At 40.7% G+C, this 17,648-nt stretch overlaps 1 protein-coding gene across 10 annotated transcripts in view; it reads left to right on the forward strand.

Moving 5' to 3' along the window:
* ARID1B (AT-rich interaction domain 1B) overlaps positions 1-17,648 on the forward strand; it is a 439,835-nt gene that overhangs the window by 35,768 nt on the left and 386,419 nt on the right. For all 10 annotated transcript variants that reach the window (XM_045865795.3, XM_045865798.3, XM_064598272.1 and 7 more), the window contains exon 2: positions 14,385-14,579. In XM_045865795.3, the coding sequence (XP_045721751.2) occupies positions 14,385-14,579 (195 nt within the window). The remainder of the gene's footprint in view (positions 1-14,384; positions 14,580-17,648) is intronic.

A 17,648-nucleotide genomic window follows, 5' to 3' on the forward strand; every position in this document is an offset into this window, starting at 1 on the left:
TAGCCCTTTCCCTGCCTTTTGACTTTTCGGGCAGTTTATTGGTAAGATTTCTGGTCAAAGAATGGGGCAGAAAGGAGAAATATCTCTAACTGTCCTCATTCCTTTTGATACTTAATCATGACAGTTGGAAGTTGTAGCAGGGAGGAAGGCTGATTCTAGAATTACGGAATGCTTGAACAGGAAGGGGCTGTAAGGGCTCGTCATGCAATCTCTCGCTTCCCATGTGAGCAGTTGTGAGGCTCACAGGTGTGAGATTGCCCACGAGCAACAAGCTCTCACACTTGAGCAGTTACTATGTGCCAAGCACTGTGTTTTGTATCGACTATGTTATTTCATACTTATGACAACGCTATGAGGTGGTTACTATTATAATCCCAACTTTTCAGAGGAGGAAGCTTAAGTGCAGAGAATTTGCAGGATCTGCCTGAGATCACACAGTAAGTGCACCCACCGTGCAGGCCAGGCTGCCTTAATTCGAGTCTGTGCACTTGACCCCACGCTGCTTACCAAAGAGGGCCCGATGGCTGGATAGTTGGGAGAGTTAGGCTCCGCCTGCCATAGCAAGCAGTTAAACTGTTACGTAGTTGGCTGTCTCTGAACCCTCTCCTTCCTCTAATGGAAGCTTTATCAGCCACAGTTTTGGGATAATTCGCTTTTTTTATTTGTACTGAGATTTAAAAATACTGGTTGTTTTCATTTGGATAGTTGCTCTCCTTATTTTAAACCAGAGAATTTGACAGAGGGCCCCCTGACCTGGGAGGCACTGCTAGGGGACCAGGTCTGTTTATATCCTTTTTAGGGAAGAGGAAGGAGCAGGATCACATGTGAAAAGTGAGGGTTATAAAAGCACTTTTTGAAACTTACAAAAATAAGGGAGGTTTCTGGGTTAAAGATGGCACATTTCACATCTTTAATGGCTGGTTTGAGATCTTTTAAAAAGCATAGTAAGAAACCTGAGGAGGCAGAAGCCTTATTACATCTTGAAAGTTGAGAGTGATAACATGAAAATGTGATTTGTGGGAAAGGGTTTCTACCAGAGCAAGTTTTTAACCTGGAAGTTTTTTTTTTTCTTTTTAATTAAAAAAAATTTTTTTTGTGGGGGGGAGTTTTCCTAGGATTTTTTTTTTTTTTTTTTTTGTAAAGGACTTCCTTTTTTTTTTAACTATGTTTTTTTTTTTAGTAATCTCTGCACCCCATGTGGAGCTTGAACTCGCAACTGCGAGGTCAAGAGTCCATCAGTTTCTGACTCAGCCAGCCAGGAGCTCCTTCCGAGGATTATTTTTAAAAACATATTTAAAATATTACATATATTCAGCATGTGTTTTGCCCCCTTTAGTACATTTAGGAAAAGTACTGCAGCCCCATCCTCCTCCCCAGTAATACCTTACCACGTACCCTTCTTTTTTCTGTGTGTGCTCTCCTGGTGTTCTGACTCTTCTGGTTCTGCATGTTCCTTTCCGCTACTTTCCTCCTTATGGCGTCGCCCCACCCCCTTAGGGTTTAAGCCTGCCAGTGACCCCATTGGCCCCATTGACACCATGAGGTCATTAGGGGCTCTCAATTCTGAGGGGCTGCAGGCCTCCTTGCAGAGGAAAGGAGGTGATGGTTCTGGTTTTCAGTTTCTTTTTGCCCCCTTCTTTTAGCTTTTATTTTGAAATAATTTCAAATTTACAAGAAAGTCTCAAGAACAGTGCAGACAAGTCCCATTTACTTTTTACTTGGATACATCAGTTTTGAACACTTTGTTACATTTACTTTTACCCACCCACCTATCTACCTACATTGTATTTTCTCAGGATCATTTGAGAGTTCCTTGCATCCACCCTGCCCCTTTACTCCTTCCTATGTGCCAGTGTGTTTCCTGGAGCATATTTCTTGGGATGAGGTTATTCTTTTACAGACCTCAGTGCTCTTGGGGTATTTAACTTGGGTGCAATACTTGAACTGCAGTCCATATTCTGATTTTGTCCACTGTCCTAATAGCATCTCTGTAGCAGTCTTCTTTCCTTCAGTGTAGGATCCCTGCCTAGGCCTTATATATGCGTTGAGTTGCCCTTTTTCAGTCTGTACTGAACAGTGGCCTTGAACTGCATGGAGTTATTTATATGTGGATTTTTTTTGATGAACATAGTACTATAAATGTATTTTCCTTATGATTTTCTTTAAAAAAAAAAAAATTTTTAAGTGGGGGCCAAGCCCAGTGTGGAGCCCAGTGTAGGGCCTGAACTCACACCCTGAGATCAAGACCTGAGCTGAGATCAAGAGTCTGACACTCAACTGACTGAGCCACCGAGGTGTCCCTCCTTAGGATTTTCTTAATAACCTTTTCTTTGATTTACTTTTTGTAAGAATATGGTGTATATATACATATAACATGGAATATACAATACATATAACATACAAAATATGTGTTAATTGACTATGTTATTGGTAAGGCTTCTGGTCAAGAGTAGGCTAATAGTAGTTAAGTTTTGGGAGAGTCAAAACTTGTATGTGGATTTTTGGTTCTGTGTGGGGTCAGTGCCCGTAACCCCCATGTTATTCAAGGAGTCAACTGTATATTAGTCATATTAACTTTTTTTTTCTTTGAATGGTCACATTACACTAGCACCAATATATGCTTTAACTTAATTATGGCTCTGATAAAGTGAATCTTTAATAGGGCCATGTCTCCAGGAAGCATGTTTGCACCAGGGACTGGTAGCCTGTGTATCAAGCACTGCAAGCACTTTTTGTCTAGAGATAGGTAAATCCGTTGTTAACATTCGTAATATTTGTACTGGCATTGTCTTTAATGCAATTTTAAAGTTGATTTTAAAAAGTTAATAAAATAGTTTGAAACAGACATGTTGGTAATCATGGCGATTGCTGGGGAAACCAGTAACTTCTCAGTTTGTCTTTCAGTGCCACTCTCACATGTCCTTGGACTTGATTATCCATGCAGATCACATACCAAACATCTTTAGAATGGTTGTGTTTTTGAGGGAAGTATTAACTTCCCTTGAAAGGTGGGAAAACTGAGGCTTAGAGCACTGGAATAATTTACCCAGCAGTTCATGGCTAGTCGGCAGCAGGAGAGAATTATGAACTCAGGTCTACCCAATGTCAGACTTTATGCTTTTCCCTTGTAGTAGACACAGCAAGTTGGCTTCTGCTTGTTTGCAAAATCTGATAATTGGTAGTGGCTTCCTGCCACCGTACAGGGTGAAAGATCCTGAGGTTTACTGGACTTTAGGAAAATGAATTCTAGGATTGATTAGCAGCGTCTGTCTTCTGCACATTAGCAGAGGGGTGGGGAGTATCCGTGCCTCATAGTGATTATTGTGGAGTTACACTTTCACGTAATAATGGCTATAATAAAATCTACCCCTATTAAAAGCCTGTTATGTGCCAAGGACTTAACTACAATATCTCCAATTGTATAACAGCTCTATAGTGATACTGGTCGTGTTCTTGGTGTTCAGATGAGTTAACTGAGATGCAGAGAACTTAAGTGGTGACTCTCTTCAGCATCACACAGCTAAAAGGGATGAGGTTGAAATTTGACATATTCCCACAAAAACTTCCTTTCTTGGTTTAAATCTGTATTTATATGGGAAATATACTATATTATTTCTCTTTCCTAAATAAGCCTGCTACTAAGTTGTCAGTAGTGACACATGAATATGAATGATGGTGTATACTTAGAGATGTAAATTTTAGAAATAGTTAAAGCCATGGTAATAGCTTTACAGTTTTTTTTTTTTTTTTTTTTTTGGGTGGTGAGAAATAACAAATCTAGGGAAAATAGAAATATATACCATTACTATTTTGATATTCCCTTTAGATCTAATCTGCTCTTGAAATAAAAAATATATATACACTTTGGTTTATTCATAAAATTATTACGTTTGCTAAATTAAATTTAAGAGTATGGTTCAGACAGTAATTTACACATTGAATTGACTTAACAAGTTGCTGAGCTTGGGGGATTAGGCAAATAATAGGTTTTGCCAGTTTATAAAAATCCACCCCAATTTGGGGAACCTAGATAGTCTTATTTTCTGGACCTATTCTGTGGTATCTAGATGATAGCTATAAATGGGCTTAATATTTGTCTTCTCACTTCATCATTCCAGTTCCTGTGGGACAGTCCAGTTGGGGAGACAGACATTTATCAAATAGTCACACAAATAAATATTCTGGGTAGGCTTTACTGAGTGCCGTGAAGGAAAAGCACAGGGTTTTCTGAGTTCTGCAGGAGCATAGAGCTCCTTCTACGTGGACGGAACAGTGTAGTTGAAAGTCCAGTGGTGGGAAAGCATATGGTTTTTCTAAAGCCCCATAGAGGCCAGTATGGTCGGAGAGGGAGATTTCCTTTTGGCAGGGATGGTTGGTCCAGCTGACTGGATTTGGTGAAGGATGGCTGTGGTGGGAGAGGAAGGAGTCAGAATGCATCCCTGGATTCTAACTTGTCCATCTGGGTAGGGGTCTTTTTCACGGAGATCAGAAACAGGTGGGGAGTATCCTACACATCCAGGCAGGAATGTTGGGTGGCAGTTGGGTGTAGAGCTCTGGGGCTCAGGGAACCAGCCAAGGGAGACATATTTGGGGGACGCAGACACGAGGAGGTAATGGAAGCTATGGCTTATGTGAACTTGTGAAAAGTGAAGCATTGTCTGCAGTGATGCATGATTATTTACCTCTTGCACCTATTGACTGTCAAGAAGCCTACATTCCAATTAGAGTCTTATTGTTTAACTGGCCACGTGGTGTTAAGCATGTCATTGCTTTTTCTGTTCAACAAATGTTAATGATGCCAGGCATTGTGCTAAGTGCTAGGTACACAAAGATGAATAAAACAAAATTTTTACCTTTAATTAACAGTATGCTGGGAGACAAGAAAATAAATAATTGAGTGATTTCACTCTGACTTCAATTTGCTAATTTGTTAAGACGAAAAGAAAAAAAAAAAAAAGATTTAGGAAGCTCTTACTGAGTGATAAATCCTGTGGTGGTACCTCATTTAATCCCCTAGCAACAAAAGCTGTGAACATGACTGTACTCTATTAAAACGTGAGCCTAAGTTACGCAGCTAGTAAGTTGTATAGGAAGGATTCACACCCAGGTTTGTCTGACTCTAAACTCCCTCCCTTTCCCTTATACCTTATTGTCTAGAATTCTGAGTGTTTTTCTAAACCGTGGACTGTTTATTTTATATGAAAAAGATGGAGGAATTTGAAGCAGGGAGGAGGTTGTCGCCCAAGGTAGGTATCTGTGTTTGCATAGTAAGTGTAGTAAGTGAATCGGCAGAGTGCTTTGCATCAGTGGAAAGGATTTTCCCAAGGTTTCTCTTGCTCCAAGAATGCTGATGCCTGGATTTATGTCAGTCTTTATGAATGGCACTAGTGGTTAGCCAAAGGCTCTGTCCTCTTCCTTGACCTCTTCAATATTTTTGTCAGTGACATGGGCAGAGACATGAATGAAATGGCATGCTGATTTAATTGGTGGTTGAAGTCAAGAAAGGAGATACAGTTAATATGTTAGATGTCAGGGTAGAACAGTGACCAGAAATAAGCAAAATGAAAATAAGCAGAGATACAGACCAACTTCTACCTCTAGAGTCAATAACCAGCTGAATCATGGAAGAAGAGAGGGAAGTGGGGTTTCGTTGTGGCTCATGAGATGGATCAGGAATATGACGGGGCTGCCGGACAAGTATGCAGACCCAGGGCCACATGGATACCAATGTAGGCTTTGTTCGCCCCGTAAGATTTTTTGTGTTAAGGGGACTAAGAATTAGCATATTCTGCTAAGAGAAAGGAAATAGATATGGCTGTCTTCAAATATTCTGCAAAAGGACCTAAGTGAAACCAATGGACATAAATTTCAAGGTACAGATTTTTGTTACGTAGGAGGAAGGAATTCATAACATTTCATGGTTGTAGAACTTAGGGGGTTCACACATACATCACCTATGAACCAGTGAGGTTCTTTTCTGTCCTAAGCTTCGTTGTTTCATTGCTGAATCCTTTATCCAGAGAATTTTAGGAATTGTGATCAAATGGAAATGTGTTAAAGTGCTTTGGAAATTCATGGTAGATGTTGGTCATTATTTGATAATGCAGGTCAGGAGGTCTTTGGATGGGTTTCTAGAGGACATTTCATTGGCCTCTGACACTATATGTTAATTTTGGATGTACGTACATGATGGATGCATTTTTTAAAGTATGTCTAAGGGTTAAGAATCACAGCTTCTGAATGTTGCTTTTTATTGGTAGTTTATGGAAGTCACTTTATACATATGTAACAACATATTAATATTTTATGGCTAATCTTCTGAAAAATGAAAATCCAGTGGTATTTTCAATTTAGAATATAGTTAGGAAAAAATACTGTGTCTTCAACTCCTGTCCCATTTAAGGATAATATATATGTGACAAATTTATTTATTTAAAATTACACATCAAGGGGTTCCTGGGTGGCTCAGTTGATTAAGCATCTGCCTTCTGCTCAGGTCATGATCCCAAGGACCTGGGATCGAGTCCTGTGTCAAGCTCCCTGCTCAGAAGGGAGTCAGCTTCTTCCTCTGACCCTCCACCCCTCCGCCCCTCTCTCTCTCTCACTCTCTCAAATAAATAAATAAAATCTTTAAAAAAATAAAATTACACATCAAAACATGTTTCTTTCAGATAAAAACTGCACAAATAAAAATTGCCTACAATCCCATTTTTACATTTTTTTTTCCTCATCCCCTTGCCCTCCCTCTTACTTCAAATTTCATTCTGTGGTTCCACAAATAGATATGTTCTATATAACTTGCCTTAAGGAAACCCAAACCAAAAATATTGACGGTGGTCGTCTTTCCGAGCCAGTACATGAGTATTTTGGTCCCTCTCTGCTCCTCCTCCCTCACTGCAGATGGCCTCCTGGTTAGAGGGCACCGTGGTTCTTAGAGCCAACAACCAAACGGCCTTTTCTGCCTTGACTGATGGCTTAGAATCCCACTTCTTGATCTTCCCATACCGTTGTCGAATGTAGCAAATATTCCTGTATTGACAGAGGGAGAACTTACGGTGTGTTGATACTCAAATTTGAAGTTCAGGTCTTCATAAATAGGTACTGTCTTGCCATTAGTACAAGTAAAAACACCATGGTTTTAGGTGCTGGGTTGCATTTTCCCTGCCTCAGTTTCGTGACCATACATGGATGCGAGCTGTAGTGCCAGGGACTGTGGGCCTGAGTCAGGAAGACTTGAGTTCTGGTCTTGGTGCTCCGTGAGTGCTGCAGCCCCGCGCAAGTCCCCACAACTGCCAGCCTTCAGGGTGTTACCTGGGATAACAGTGTTTCCTTGGTAGTCGGATTCTGTGGTAGTGGTGACAGTGGTAACTGAGAATCTTGGTATTTTCTGGCTTGAAGAGGAACAGGAAATGAAGTCTTGCTCTTCTGTTTTTGATTTAAACTGATTTTAACGCCATTAGAAGAACTTGACCAAGAATGTTGTATATTATCGTTGGCTTTACATGCGTCTTCTGCATTTATGTACAGAATCAATACAGAAATTGGTCAGTGATTTTTACTTTTTATTTTCGAGAAGATTTGACGTTATCAGTCATCATTCCCGTGGAGTTACTGAGTCAGCACAACCGAAGTCACTTGTGCTCTGCACTAAGTGGGGCATAAAGAAGTGCGAAGCGTAGGTGTTGCCATTTTAGACTCCTTGGGAGGGAAGAAATAACACATGAAACATGAAAAACTAGTACATGAGTCAAATGACAATACAAGGCAACTGAGAAGTCTGTTACAGGAAAGATCTTGGGGTAGGTCCCATAGATAGTGTTTCTGGGGTGTGGTGAAGGCGGAAGCTCTGCTGTCCTTAAACCAGGACTTGAGTGAGCTTGGGTTTAGGCAGACAGAGAGGGGAGCAGGAACATCCTCAGAATGAGGACTAGCAGCCGTCCCGTTTGTGAATGCTGTAAATGGGAGTGTGGGTGCGGGGATGGGAGAGGACAAGTGTGGGACAGCTGTGTCCCATCCACCCCGACCCTACAGAAAACCATAGTAATGTTTGCAGCATGCCTGGGAACAAACGGGCATTTTCAAGTTATATTTAGACATTATCACAGAAAAGTAAACATAGATGGCTTCACGATAGAACGGCCACTACTTACAGGTCACTGTGGCTGGCTCTGATCCTTATCGGCCTGATTTTCACATAGCCGTGATTCATGCACATCGCTCTTAAACATTTGACATTGTTTTGTATGTACTTTTCCATGTCTCTGTTCGACTATGTTCGTATGTTATGGCTTGTTCACATATTCCGTAATTGTTGAAGAGTTGGGTTGTTCTAGTTTTCTTTGAACAATTGGTATGTGGCTCTGAGAACTGTTACAGTTCTTACTAATTGGATTTTCACATTCATGTGAGTTAGGTATTATTTCTTCCATTTAGTGAGTGAGAAGACTAAGAAGCAACATATGCAGGGTCGTAGTGGTAAGTGGTGAGGTAAGGGTGTGGACCCACTCTGTAGCCACGCCCGCACTTTCTTCACTGGACCGTGCTGTCTCCCATCAGTATTAGGAATCCATAGCTGCAGGCAGATTTGGATAAATTGCACCTCTGCCCCATTAGAGAGAGAGGATAAGAGTTGGAACAAGATATAGTTTTTAGAGCTTTAGTTTAAAGCTCATTGCCCTGTTATCTGTCAGAGTGAAGTAGAGGTAAAAAACCTACTAGTGGGGGGCGCCTGGGTGGCTCAGTTGGTTGAGCGACTGCCTTCGGCTCAGGTCATGATCCTGGAGCCCGGGGTCGAGTCCCGCATCGGGCGCCCTGTTTGGCAGGGAGTCTGCTTCTCCCTCTGACCCTCCTCCCTCTCATGCTCTCTGTCTCTCATTCTCTTTCTCTCAAATAAATAAATAAAATCTTTAAAAAAAACAAAAACCTACTAGTGGGTTAAAACCCACTAGTATAAACACTCATTTACTCACATTGGGTTTCATTATTTTTGTCATTTTATAGGTAGTGGGATATTACTTCAAAGTCCTCTTTAGTTGCTGGTAGGATAGAATATTCTCCCAAATAATGGTTCAGAATGGGAAGAGTTTCTCTGAGCTCTTATTTAATCCAGATATATAGATGTGGCTATAGATCAAGAAAATATGATAGTTCTTTCAGTGGGTTTTGCAGTGCCTTTCTTCAATTTGTGGTTTCAGGAATTGGGCTGAAAAAATTGTGAAATACTATATTCAGAAAGTAACTACCAATAAACCATCTCCTTAGCTTGATATTTAGTAGTAAATACAGTTACATAGATATCTTTATTATTTATAATAAAGTATACATATTCCAGGTATACTCTGGAAGAGTGGTAATGAAGGAAAAAGTATAGGAAGTATCAAGTCTATCTAAAGTTGGGGCGCCTAGGTGGCTCAGTCACTTAAGCATCTGAGTCTTGATCTCAGCTCTGGTCTTGATCTCAGGGTCCTGAGTTCAAGCCCCACGTTGGGCTCCACACCCAGAGTGGAGCCTACTTAAAAAAAAAGTCTATCAAATGTATACTAAAAGTATAAAAGTTGTTTAATTTGGATTATCTTTTTTTAAAAAATATTTATTTATTTGACAGAGACACAGCGAGAGAGGGAACACAAGCAGGGGGAGTGAGAGAGGGAGAAGCAGGCTTCCCGCTGAGCAGGGAGCCCGATGCAGGGTTTGATCCCAGCACCCTGAGATCATGACCTGAGCCAAAGGCAGACGCTTAACGACTGAGCCACCCAGACGCCCCTGTTTGGATTATCTTTTAAAAGGGTTGTTGGAGGGGTGCCTGGGTCAACTCAGGTCATGATCCCAGCATCTTGGGATCTAGCCCTGTGTCTGGCTCCCAGCTCAGCAGGGGGTCTGCTTCTCCCTCTGCCTCTGCCCCTCCCTCTGTTCATGTTCTCTCTCTCTCAAATAAATAAAATATTAAAAAATAAATAAATAAAAGGGTTGTTGGATTCTTAGGCCAGCCTTTGATAAACCTCTTTTATCTATAATATAGCCTAACTGTGCAGCCTAAATTGTCTAGAATTTATATTCAAAATATATTTAAAAAATACACATTGTTCTCTTTCTTTAGTCGTCCTAGGGATGGAAAACCTTCTGAGGATTTGGGGGGATGTAGGTAATAGCGGCAGCTTTCCAAAAGGAGATCTAGGAAAGCATGTGTGTGTGTGCATGCATGTGTGGTGTCCAGCTCACATATACATATATGCACAAAAGTTCATTTGAACAAGGGAGGAGTTATAACAAAGTCTTACCAAGAAATAAAATTGCACGAGACACTGAGTAACTAAACCTACACTAGTTGTTTTGAGCGCTTTGAAAATGGATGGTACATACTGTGGCCTTCAAAGCACTTGTCTTATTTTACAGAATTGAAGCTCAAACTGTGGAATGCTATCTAGGGAGGAAAAGCATATTTGGAATAACATATTTAGAGAAGTATTTGAGGACTGTTTTAATGTGGACAATGTCTCTGATACAGCATAAATTTTATATGAGAAATGAAAATGATGGTACTTTCGAATAGATCAACCGAAGGTTAACTGAGAAACATGTAGAATTGTTTTGGGTTAGAAGTGAATACGAGAAGCGACTTGGCCTTTAGGTTTTTTTTTTTTTTTTTTAAGATTTTATTTATTTGAGAGAGAGAATGAGATAGAGAGAGCATGAGAAGGGGGAGGGTCAGAGGGAGAAGCAGACTCCCTGCCAAACAGGGAGCCTGATGTGGGACTCGATCCTGGGACTCCAGTATCATGACCTGAGCCGAAGGCAGTCGCTTGACCAACTGAGCCACCCAGGCACCCGCCTTTAGGTTTTTTGGAAAAGACTTAGATTTGGTTGGCCTTTGGTTTCTCTAAAGAGGTAGTAGTGAAAAGCAGTGGTTGAGATCCTGTTCTTGTACATATTTAATGTTGAAAATAGCAAGAGCCCCCAGCAGGATGAATTTGGGGTGTAGATGAGTATTTAACACAAGGCCATAAGGAGAGAGGGTTAAAATTAAATAATTTGCGTTGTATAATTATCTGTTTTCATATCTGAAGTCTCACTGAAAGGTATTAGATGCATTTTGAGAGGTACAGATAATTTGTGTATTTCATGTTTTTGATTTTCAGAACGCTCAGGGTTAAGCTAACACTTTTGACATGGGTACAAATTAACTGAATTTTAAGTAGGACTGTGAGAGGTTATGGCAGTGATGAGACAGATATTACAAAACAATTTTAGTCACCGATAAGGTGAATTTGCTGCACTGTTATCTATAGCATTAAAATATAGACATTCCAATCATTTTTCCATTTTAAATATCTGCTTTAATTAAGCCAGTTTTGGTAGTACACTACTTAAAGTGAAATAGGTAGACCTTTCCTATGTCCTGGCTAATCCAGATTGAATGTGAAGATAGGGCTGTCTCAGGACTCCGTATTCAAAATGTAGTTTGAAATCTGATTTACTCAGCTTCTCTGTTGGCCATTCATTCACTCTGCGGATTCTGAGATCACCAGCTAAAGCCTTGATTTTCACATTTCCACAGAAAATTTTATTTTATATTTTGAAAGAAAGTGAGGAAAATTATTACATTTTGCTTTGGTAAGGCATATGTTCTAATTTAAATCTTTCTGGGAAAACTTAGTTCTTAATACTCGATTTTTGTCTTATGACACTATATCAACATATATGTGTGTTGAATTGTGAGGTTAGGGCAGGTTGTGTAACATCAGTATGTCATTGTGAGTACAAAATTTCCTTGACTGGTGAAAGTAACACATCTAAAATTCCATGAAATTGTGAATTTTGAGCAGAACTGTTTGGCCTACACATATTTTCATTCAGGTGAGATCAGTTCCTGGCAAATTCGTATGAATCCCTCAGAGCTGAGTTTCTCTATAGGAGGGCTTTGTTAAAGCCCATCACAGACCCGTTGAGATGCTCCCTCCTCTCAGTGCCTTGTGTGTCCAGTTAGGATGTCTACTGCATGCATTCTAATCTTTGTTCAGCCTGTCTCCTTCAGTGAATTGCTATTTCTCCAGGATAGGCTGTTCATTTTCCTCCAGTGCCTGGCACGCTGCACATACTAGACCTGAAGGAAGGAGGGCAAAGACTGCATGCAGCCTTGGGCTAGGGTATCAGCGGGAGGAAAGACTGCCAGTTCTTGTAGCTTCCCCAGCTTGGGTTTGGGGTCTGTGCTCCTGGCTCACCTCTCACCTCCCATTTCATGCCTTCGTTGCTTACCTTCTAACTACTGCTCTCACCTCTGTGATGAGGCTTTCCTTCCCAAACCCAGCACTTCCTTTTAGTCATCGAGTATAGAAAAGCTTTTAGCCCTTACCTCTTAGGCACCTGGCTTGCATTTGGCATGCCTAGTTTGTTGCGACCCATGAGTTCCTTCTTTTCCATGACCCCAGACTCTAGAATCTCTATTTTTCTGACCGTCCTTTTGGCTTCTCTGTGGCCTCCTCCTTTCCCTTCTCCCTAAAATGGTAATATTCTCTACAATTTTGTCCTCTACCCATTGTTCTTTTTTGATGTATTCTTCCTGGATAAAGTTCTTGAGTTTTTATATGCTTCCTGTTGATTAAATCATGGAGTATTTGTTGAACATTTTATTATATGCCAGGTGTACTATTTGACTTATGTCCTGGAGATGCAGTAGTGAGTAAAAAAGAAAAATCGCCACCCTTCAGGGAGCATATACCCTCTATGTGCTGACTTTTCCCTATTTATCATTCTAGGTCAGCCCTTACTCCCCAAACATATTGGGTCCCTTCCTTCTAGATGTTCTCAGCTGGATTTCCTATAGGAACCTCAGATTTCCTATGTAGGACACTGAAGGCTCCCTCTGGCACATGGGAGAGAGGGTCGAACTGCTTCTACTTCTGCATATCTGTCTCAGTTGGTCTCTTACCATCTATTGAGCCACCACTGACTCCTGTTTTCTTCCATCGCTCAGTCTCCAAGTTGTGTTGCGTTTCCACCATTACTTGAATCTGCGCTTGCTCTCTCCCACCATGCCACCAGTTCAGGACCTCAGCTTACCTGCTGGCTGCAGCAACCGCCCTGGCTCCAGGCAGCAGCTCGAGAGCAGGCTTTCCAGAAGCTGGATCCTACTACAGCGCTCTCTGTCAAAAGCACCCAGTGGTTCACCCCAAGATGCAACCTGAAGCCTTTAAGAGGACGTGCAGGGCTCACACACATACTGGCTTCTGCCTGCTTCAGCTGCTTCTCTGCAAATTCTTCCTTCATTTGGGTCTGAACTCCGTATGTCTCCTCATACACATCAGGCAGTTCACCTCCCTTGAGCCTCTGCTTTCTGCTCTGTGGTACTCTGTGCCCTGTCCCTTCCCAGCTCGAGCCTGGCGCTTTCTCATTTATTCTGCTAATCTTTGAGCCTTAGAGTCTGGCATACAGTGTAGATCAATATATGGTTTTGGAAGGAAGGGAGGAAGGAGGGAGGGATCTGTTGGATGAATGCTGCAGGCTTTTGTAGCACCGTGGGGAGGGACTTCCCCCACCACTGCTTTGCTCCTTTGAAGCAAGCAGGGCAAGAAAGCCCCAGCAGAGGCTCTAGTTCTGGCTCTCCTGGATGGCCTTGGCCCTGAGGCCCATGGGCTGACTCACTAAATCCAAAATAAAAGTCAGAGTTTAGTTTTGAACTGGTTATGTTTGGTAAGATACTGACATAGGGAAGGTGGCTTGTGACTCATAGTCGGGGTGCCTAGTCATGTGCACTAGTGATCTTTGAAAATTTTTACCCTAGACATTCTGTATTATCTAAAATCTCCCCTTTCACTTTCTAATGAGCACTCAGATGCATTAATGTTTGATCAGAAGTTGCAGACTCAGGTCCAAATTAAAGTAGTTGTTCTAAGAATACTTTGAAGTCAAAAAGCATTGCTAACCATTCAGTATACTTTGTCTTTATGACTAGTAAGCTAAAAGGAGCTGGGTGAGATTAACTGTCATGCTCATTTCCTATATGTATAGTAGAATTTTAGATGCAGATGTTTTCTCTCTGCAAACTCTTTCCTTCTCTTGTTTACACTGGATCCCTTGTAATTGTTAAAACCTTCCTAAAAGTAAACAATAAATGTCTTGTAGCCATCTAGGCTTTTTTCCTAAACATCCTTCTGGGTTTTTATTTGCCAGCTTATTGTTTGTTTTTTTTTTTTTTAATTAAATAATTGACTTGCAACATACTAGTTTTAGGTGTTACAACATAATGATTTGATATTTGTATTATTATGTATTTTTAGTATTGTCAAAAGTAAGGATAATTGTGTTTTTAATGTATATGTTAGTGTAATAAAATTTCTGCCTTTGTAATAATTAATGACTTAATCTGTGTCTTGTTTATTTCTTCCCAGGGCAGCCCAATGGATCCTATGGTGATGAAGAGACCTCAGTTGTATGGGATGGGCAGTAACCCTCATTCTCAGCCTCAGCAGAGCAGCCCTTACCCAGGAGGCTCCTACGGCCCCCCAGGCCCACAGCGGTATCCAATCAGCATCCAGGGTCGGACCCCAGGGGCCATGGGAGGAATGCAGTACCCACAGCAGCAGGTTTGTGCTGGTTTTAACCCCACCCCCCTTCAAATTGGTGACAAAGTTTTGTCTTTGTTGCTTACTGTCTACCTAAGATTGGTACTGAGAGAATTAGGGGGAATTTCACTGATTTTCTTTTTTCTTTTACTTTTCATAGTTTCTTCAGGTAACCACATGTGCAGTTTCCTTTTCTTTCAAAGAAGGAAAAGTGATGGGGCACCTGGGTGGCTCAGTCGGTTAAGCCGCCAACTCTTCCATCTCGGCTCAGGTCTTGATCTCAGGATTGTGACTTCTGCCCAAGTCGGGCTCCATGCTGGGCATGGAGCTTGCTTAAAAAAAGAGCGGGGTTGGGGTGGGGGGATGCTTGGGTAGCTCAGTTGGTTAAGCATTGGACTCTTGATTTCTGCTCAGGTCGTGATCTCAGGGTCATGCGATGGAGCCCTGCCTGGGGTCCCAGCGCGGAGCCTGCTTAAGATTCTCTTTCTCTCCGTCCCTCTGTCGTCCCCTGCCCACCCTCGCGTGTGTCAGCACACGCACTTTCTCTTAAAAAAAAAAAAAGGAAAAGTGAGCGTCCTAGAAAAAAGTGGACGAAAATACCTGTTTGGTAGAGGGCTGTTACTGTGTTATTGGCTGTATTTAAAAGATAGGCACTGTTATCATTTTGCACCAAGTTATATAGATCTAAACCCCTGAAGTGAACTTGGCTTTCTAACATTTCTGATGTCAGACTGGCAGATTTTGAACTGTGATAGACTTCGTAAGGTGAAGTTTTAATTATTTAAAAAATAAATAACAATGAAAATGGCATTGACTTTGAGAGAAGTTTTTTATTCTCCCAAAAAGTTATTTTGCATTTATTTCTTAGCATATTAATTTCATATAAGAGGATTTGGTATATATCTGTTTTCTTAGATTTGGATGGGTTTTGTGTTTTTACTTAAAACACAAGAAGACTTCTCTTCCTTTTAAAAACCCAGTATTTTTCTCCTTTTTCTCTAGAATCAAATAGTTGGAGTTGCCTTAAATGACCACCTACTTTCTAGCTGTAGTAAACCTGGTCTCTTGGATACTGGAGAGTAGATCCTTGTTATGTTGGCCTGAGGAAGCATGAAATTAGGAAAAGACTAAATTAGATTCAGACTCGTTAGGGTGTTTAGTCACTAGAAACACCAGAAAGCCTTATTTATAAGTTCCCACACCATGTCTTTAACCCTGGGGGTGCATTAGGCTGATGCTGTATACATTTTACTGCCTCCTCGATAGGTTCTTCCATAACATTGCCAGTAACCCGTTCCAGGGTTTCATATACTTCCTCTCTGGAAATTCTTCCCTATGTTTGACCAAAAATCATCTGTGGGGAAAAAAACCATTGGGTCCGACTTTTGTTCTCTCTAAAGTGGATGTGGAGAATGGTACACTCTTACGTGCTCCAGAGCTGTGTTGATGAAGTTGCATCTGAGCCTTTTCTTTTATAGACTGAATATTGTTTTTTCTCTTTATCTTTTGTCCCTCCTTGGGTGATATTTTTATTTTAAGGTGGTTATAGGGAAAGATCGAAGTAGCTCAGCCTTTGAGTCCTAGCTGTTGGTTCCCTAAACAGGCTTTGTTACTGTCAATAGTTCTTACTCTCCTTTATTAAATTGGCTGCCCAGAATTCTCTCAGTCACTTGCACACTTAATTGCTCTGTTAATTTTTTTCAACATGATTCCTTTCTTCCAGCAATATTTTGCTGCCTAGAGTAAAGCATCTTTAGCTGAGGTTACTAATTGTGAGGGGGAAATAATTTGTAGATGATTGAAAAGTAAGATGTGATTCTCTCTTCCTTTTTCTAGTTTTAATCTAATTTGCCCTTAGTTGAGGGGAAGAAGGCCCAGGCAGCTAGCTGCCAAAATCCTAATTTTCCTCTTTAGCTGATTTCCTTTGGGGCCTGATGGTTCTGTATGATAACCCTGGCCACAGGAAGAGAGTAGAGGCAGCAGGGAAGAAGTAGCAGGACTAGTGGAAAGAAGTAGATGCTAATCACTCCTTGTTTTTCTGCATCTTCTTTTTTTCCACTATATTTTCCTGATGTTAGATTTGAAAGTCATTTCGAAAGGTGGTATTCTTGGCAAGCTACCAGATGCTCCTTTATCTTTTTCTCTCAATGAGTTCAAGTCTTATTATAAGGTTTCCACATTGGCATAGTTTGCAATCCCAAAGTAGAAATCCCAACAAATGGAAAGAGTGTGTAAAGAATGATTTACCCAAGGGGTGCCTGGATGGTTCAGTCGGTTAAGCATCTGACTTTGGCTAAGGTTGTGATCTCAGGGTCCTGGGATTGAGCCCCAGGTCAGGCTCTATGCACCACAAGGAATCTGCTTGAGGATTCTCTCTCTTCCTCTTCCTCTGGCCCTCCCCTCACGCATGTGCACGCATGCTCTCTCTCCCTCTCAAATGAATAAATAAAATCTTAAAAAAAAAAAAAAAAAGAGAATGATTACCCAGGAATATTTTTTTCATTATTTTCTTCCCCAGATGTGTAAGGGTAAAAGTAGAGGACATACACAGATACATAGAGTAGCCTTAATTTTCTTAGGTTCTTGGTGTTTTTTAATTCCTGTGGCTCCTATATAGTTTTGAAATCCAGTAACTCTTGGATTTATTTGAAGGGACAAATTGATGAAGATAACTCACCAAGTATTTTAGCATATTTTTAATTAAGATTTTAGATTAGGTATTTTACTGCTAACCAGAAGAAATGCCTAATTCTAATTAAGGACAGATCTTTCTGATAATGAAAGGAAAATAGTGTATCTGGTAAGAAACTGAATGCCTTGGCCGTAAAATGTCAAACTTTCATATTGAGTTCATCATAATCAAGGATTCTAAATAATCTGTATTGCTTTTTCACCCTTTCATTTAGTTATAATATAGTCTTAAAATATAGTATCTTGCTTTGATAACTAAAAGGCTAAAAATAGCTGTGAATGCACTTTTGAATGTGTGTAACATTTTAAAGGGGATACAACTTTTATAATACCAAGTTCATGTGATCAGTTAGGTGTAGGCTAATTAATAGCCTTGAAATGGGAAAAAAAAATAGTTAA

The sequence above is a fragment of the Mirounga angustirostris genome, unplaced genomic scaffold, assembly GCF_029215605.1.
Source record: "Mirounga angustirostris isolate CCGP_5_RB_7025 unplaced genomic scaffold, mMirAng1.0.hap1 SCAF_8, whole genome shotgun sequence".
Classification (NCBI taxonomy): Eukaryota; Metazoa; Chordata; class Mammalia; order Carnivora; family Phocidae; genus Mirounga; species Mirounga angustirostris.